Source organism: Galeopterus variegatus, unplaced genomic scaffold (genome assembly GCF_000696425.1).
Source record: "Galeopterus variegatus unplaced genomic scaffold, G_variegatus-3.0.2 Scaffold7374, whole genome shotgun sequence".
Taxonomy (NCBI): domain Eukaryota; kingdom Metazoa; phylum Chordata; class Mammalia; order Dermoptera; family Cynocephalidae; genus Galeopterus; species Galeopterus variegatus.
In genome coordinates, this window is record NW_007733485.1 from 1 (window position 1) to 6,281 (window position 6,281).

Below are 6,281 nucleotides of genomic sequence, written 5' to 3' on the forward strand. Positions count from 1 at the left end.
CCCCATCCCCTCCCACCTCCCCCATCACCTCCACACCTCCTCCAACCACTCCCATCTCAGCTCCCTGGGCCCACTGCTGGGCTGGGTCAGTGCCAGCCCTACCTCACATTGTCATGCCTCTGGATATAAATCTTGTGGAAAATCCTCTCAGGGGGCTTCAGGAAGTCCTCCTTCATCTCCATGGCAACATTCCGGGGCAAGAGGCTCATGAGGAGCCGCTCCTGGACAGGAAAGAAGGGCCCGTGTCAGGCAGCAGGGCCCCTGCTCTTCCTGACCATACCCTTCCCAATGAGGCTGGTGGTAGAAGCTGCCCTCAACGAGGGGCTACAGACCCTCCTCCACACACATGGCCGACCACATCCAGTCCTGCAGACGCTGCCTAGCCCTTAGAGCCCAGGTGGGCCCGAGCCCAGGCTTGCACTGCCATTGAAACAAGGAACTTGCTCTAGGAGCGCTGGCCGAGCACCAACCCCCACGACACCTGGACATGCCCACAGCACCCCTAATGCCACTCCCTGGGCCAAGGTGCTCAGTCTTGGCTGCCTGCCTAGGCACTCTGAGCTTCCATGTGTAGTGCGCACAGCTGAGAAAATGCTGCTGTCTCCAAGCAGGGTCCCTAGCCTCTCTTCACCCCCCACCCCATCCCCCACTGCTGCAATATACTCCAAAGAGTCTTCCACACTGGCTTATAAAAGTAACTGAGCTCCCAGGGCTCACACAGATAAGCGGTCTCGGGGACAATGTAGCATTTTCTCTTGATCTCTGTCTTCTTTTTTCTCCCTTAACTGTGCAGGACAAGCATTTTCTTATTCCCCCAAAAGAATAAATGTTTGTTTTTTTTCAAAATGAGCTGTGCCATCCTGGAGAATCCCTTCCTCTGCCTAGGCCTTGGTTTGGTCATCTAGACCAAGACTCTCATCTTTCAAGGGAATCCTCTCAGACCTCAACCCCGGCTGGCCCTGGACCCGCCAGGCTCAGCCCTGTGTCTGAGAAGCCCTGTTCCAGAAACATCATGCGAGGGTCCCCCACTTTGCCTTCAGTCCCTCCGTGCCCCCTCCCACTCTGCTTTGGAAAGGAAGACGAGAGTGAAGTTTAAATCCATGTAGAACCAGGTAGAATATCCTTCCTATAAGGGAGGACACGAGGGCTGGAGAGAGGCGGAGGGGACGTATCCTCCCTCTGTGGCACAGAGACACACCCTCCCCCCTCCTTCCCACCTCCACCCTCCCACACCCACCTCCACCCCGACCCCTGTCTCCCACCCTGCACGAGCCTGCCGGGTACAGTTCTCGGGGCTGGGATCCCTACTGGACCACAGGCCCCCTCTGTGGTACGTGAGGCCACATCCCTGCCCTAGGAGCAGCCACCGTCCATTTTCCAGAAGCCTTTGCACCAGAGTCCACCAGGGCAGCAGCCATGCAAACAGCTACACAGACCCTGCAAGCACTTCACACACAGGACTCATGCGGCAATGAAGATCGTATTCAACACACTTAAGAAGCCTTTTCAGGTAACTCATAAATTTAGGAGGAAGAAGGCCAGGGCTGGCCCTGCTGGATGCCAGGTAGGGCCAAGTTTGCATATCCAGGCGAGGCCCGCCTAGGTCCTGGCCTCAGAGCCTGTGGCCTGACCATATTCCCTAAGCGAGACCCAGGTCTACACTGAGAATGCCCCCGCTGCGGCCCCCACATAGCCTGTGGGTGGACAGACCCCAAAGCAGAGGGATGCTGCAGAAGGCTGTGACCACTCTCCATGTCAGGTCACACAGAGAGAGGACACAGCAGTGTCCTGGCCACAGCATACAGGAACAGCCTTGGGGACTGAAAGGCCCCATCACACAGGGTGTGAGAGGGTGTGCGTGTCCTGTGCCCAGCCGAGAGGCTGTCAGGCCCCTTCCTCAACTGAGAGGCCTCTGGGGACAGGGCCCACAGAAAGGGGCCATCTGCAGGTGGCCAGCTGTGCTAAGCTGGAGGGAAGTTGGACCAGGTGCTCACTCAGGCCAAGCACCCAAGGACCAAGAGCAGCATCAGCAACGCGGGCACCACTGGAAGCTTCCGGAGATTGTCATCAGCCCAAGGCACAAAGGCTCAGCCAGGTGGGAAAACAGAAGCAGCTGGGCAAACACCAAGGCCACCTGGGAACTTTCCCAGGCAGTCCCAAAGTCCTGGGGAGAAGCAACAGTCCTCAGTGCCTTGGGCCAATGTGCCACATGCCCAGGCTCAGGGGTCACTGTGGCAGGCCCTGCAGAGACCCACACAGGGGTGTTTGGCAGAAGACATCTCGCCCCAAATCCTGGCTCTGCCACTTAGGGCTGCAGCTAAGCTATCTCCCGTCATCGCACCTGGCAGGTGATGATAGTATTTGGAGAGGAAAAGGGACCCATAGGTCTGGCCCCCGGCCTCCCACTGAGCCACAGCAGTCACTGTGCAGCCATGAACCTCCCAGCACCACCCATCCCATCACTTCTATGCTCTGCTCGCTGGCTCTCACCTGCACCCACAAAACCACCAAACCTCTCCAAAGCAAAATCAAGCAAGTAAAACCTGTCCTTCACCCAGTGCCATCTCCCACCTCCCTTTACTGTCAATTTCTCAAAGCACCCCTTCTGACAGCCTCTGAAACGCTCTTGCTGTAGGAACCCAGCCCGAGGCAAGGCCTTAGGGGTTCTTGGTCTTTCCACCATCCCGACTGCCCTGCATGATTTGGACTAGGATGGACACAGTCACCCACAGACCAATGGGCTAAGTCATTCAGGCTGGAAAAATGAAAACTGCAGAAGGATAGTGACCACCAGGGACCTCAAAGACGTGTCAGGGGAGCATCTGGCACCACAGGTGCTAATCCCAGAGCGAAGGAGAGAAAGCCTGGGAGAGGCCACCTGGCACACAGCCCCCACACACAGACCGCAGGGACTGGGGCTCCTCATGCTGGAAATGCCAAGCCATGGAGAGTGGTGCTATGGCAGAGTCACTGGCCAGCCACCGGCTGTCCCCAGTGTCCCTGTTACCCCACTAACACCACCATAGAGCCCCTATTTTCATCAGGATTCTTGGCTACCTGGAATAAAGGTCCACATTTTCCAGCTTCCCATGCAACTAGATGTGGCCAAGGAGACACAAGTTGAAGGGTCACATGGGAGCTTCTGGAATATTCCTTAAAGATTGCTTGGTCCTCTTCCCTTCCTCTCCTGCTGTTGCTGAGAATACAGTCATAACAGCTGGATCTCTGCTACCATTTTGGTTCAAGAGGATGAAGGCCACACCTTAGGGACACAGGAGGGGAACTAGATGGAGAACGGGTTGCTGAGGGTTTCGTAGATCAGACCTACCGCACCATCATAAAGTGCTTACCCTGGAATGTGCACATAAAAAGAGCTGTCTCATTTGTTTAAGTCACCATCATGAAGTTCCCAATAGCAGACTACTTCTGGCCAAGGGCTAGGCATTAACACCATCTGATGGCATCTAAAGTCTGCACCCCAACCCCACCCACACCAGCAAAAGCCAAGGATGGAGGCCAGGCCTCCACTTTCCCCAAGATGTGACAAGGCCCCCAACCTACCCCATGTTGGGTGGTATTAGAGACACCATGGAGGGGGCCCACCTTTCCTCTCCACTTGGTAGTAATGAGCACCTCCCACTCCGTAGAGTCAGTGGGACAATGGGCTCCCCTGCTCCTCCATCCAGCCCAGTGGAACCTGTGGGACCCAGGATTCTCACTCCTCCCCAGCACTGGGGAGGAGCCTTTCCGCTGTAGGTGTCAGCGGAGGCCCAGCATGGAGCCTGGACTTCTACCTCCACTTGGAAAAGAGATGGCAGCCCCCTTCCCTGCCAGAGTGATGTCCCTGAAAACTAGCCAAAACAAAAGGTCCAAATAATATACACAGCTACGTACATGATATCCCAAATGTCCAGGTTCCAAAGGAATATCACTCATACCAACAGCAAAGACTTTACAGCAGCCACTGCAACAATGAGTTGATGAAGAACTACAAACACACTTAAATAAATATAGATGTAAAAATCCTTCACCAGATATTAGCAATTCAGCAATATGCAAAAAATAATTATACACCCTGACCAAACAGGGTTGAATCTAGGGAGGTAGTGCTAGTTCAAAATTGAAATTATCAGTCAATGCCATACACCACATCAACAGGATAAAGAATAAAATCACATAGCAATTGATACAGAAAAATAATTTGACAAAATTCAATATCCATTCATGATGAAAACTTTCAGAATAATAGAAATAGTGGAGAACTTCCTCATCTTGATAAAGAACATCCAGAAAAAGCCACAGCTAACATTATACTTAATGGTGGAACATGAAATGCTCTCAGCAGGAACAATGCAAGAATGATGGTTCTCATCGCTCACATTCAGCAAGGCACTGGAAGGTCTAGTCAGTGCAATATGGCAAGAGGAGGAAAGAAAAGACACACAGACTGGAAAGGAAGAAATAAAAATGATATGATGTTCTACACAGGAAATACAAAGGATGCTACAAAAACAAAACAGTACCAAAAAACTCCTTGAACAAATAATTGAATTTAAGGGCTAGCCAGTTAGCTCAGTTGGTTAGAATAAGGTGCTGGCAATACCAAGGTCAAGGGTTCAGATCCCCATACGAACCAGCCGCCCAAATAATTGAACTCAGAATGTCATGTGATATAAGATCAATATACAAAAATCAATTGTATTTCTAAATACTAGCAATAAGCACATGGACACCGAAACTAAAAAATACATTTACAATCACTCAAAAAATGAAATACTTAGGTATAGATCTAACAAAGCATGTATAGGACTTATACGAGGGTACTTCAAAAAGTTCATGGAAAAATACAACTAAAAGATAATATGAATCTTTTTTAAACTTTCTGAAGTACCCTCATATGCTGAAAACTACAAAATACTGATTAAAGACATCAGAGAAGATCTAAATAAACAGAGGCATACCATGTGCATACATTAGAAGACTCAACATAGTAAAAAGGTCAATTATCTCCAAATTTATAGATAGGTTTAATACAAATTCTATCAAAATCCCAGCAAATTCATCGGTAGATACAGACAAGATTATTCTTAAATGTATATGGAAAGGAAAAGAAATAATAATAGCTAACATAATTTTGAAGAACAGTAAGGTAGGAGGTATCAATCTACTTGATTTCAAGGATTATTATATAACAACAATAATCAAGACTGTGTGGTGTTGGCTGAAGGATAAACACATAGGAAAATGGAACAGAATCTAGAATCCAGAAACAGACTCACATAAATAGGCCCAACCAATTTTTGACAAAAGCTCAGAAGTAATCCAATAGGGAAGAATAGTCTTTTCAACAAATACTAGAGCAAATTGGACATCCATAGGTTAGAAGAACAGTCTTTTCAACAAATACTAGAGCAATTGGACATCCATAGGTTAAAAAAAGAAAAAAAAAACCTCAACCTAAGCCTCATACCTTATACAAATATTAACTTAAAATATACCGTAGATTTAAAAGTAAAATATAAAACCATAAAATGTTTAGTAAAACACATAAGAGACAATCTTCAGGATCTAGGGTTAAGCAAAGAGTTCTTAGACTTGACACCAAAAGCATGGACTAGAAAAGGAAAAACTGATAAATTAAAACATCAAAATTAAAATCTTTTGCAAAGAAAAAGTTTAAGATGATGAAAAGACAAGCTATTGGCTGGGAGAAAATATTTGCAAGCCACATATCTGACAAAAGACTGGTATCTAGAACACATAAAGAACTCTCAAAGCTCAGCAGTTCAGAAAAGTCTAATTAGACAGTGGGCATTTCTTGGGAATGTAAACGGTACAACCACTCTGGAAAGCAGTTTCACGACTCCTCGACACACTAAATATGCAACTACCATATGACCCAGCAACTGTACTTCTAGGCATTCATGCCAGAGACATTAATTCCAACATTCACATGAAAACCTGTACACAGATGTCCAGAGCAGCTTTATTCATAATAGCCAAAAACTGGAAGCTACCAAGATGTCCTTCAGTGGGTGAAGGGTTAAACAAACTGTGATACCGCCACACCGGGAATACCACTTAGCAATAAAGAGGAACAAACTATGGATATATTCAACAACTTGGATAAATCCAGAGAATTATGCTGGATGAAAAAAGCCAATCCCAAAAGTCTACAGTCTGTATGACTCCAATTATATGACATTTTTGAAATCACAAATTTGTAGAAATGAAGAGCAGGTGAGTGGTTGGCAGAGCTTAAGAATGGAGCTGGGGTAGAG

The 6,281-nt window shown here is 47.9% G+C and overlaps 1 protein-coding gene across 1 annotated transcript in view; it reads right to left on the bottom strand.

The window, feature by feature from the left end:
• Positions 1–102: 102 nt before the first annotated feature.
• The window catches only part of LOC103607380 (adenylate cyclase type 1-like), a gene marked incomplete at both ends in the record, with an annotated part of 32,245 nt that continues 26,066 nt past the window's right edge, over positions 103–6,281 (bottom strand). Inside the window, one exon of the mRNA XM_008591889.1 lies at positions 103–221. Within this exon, the coding sequence (XP_008590111.1) occupies positions 103–221 (119 nt within the window). The remainder of the gene's footprint in view (positions 222–6,281) is intronic.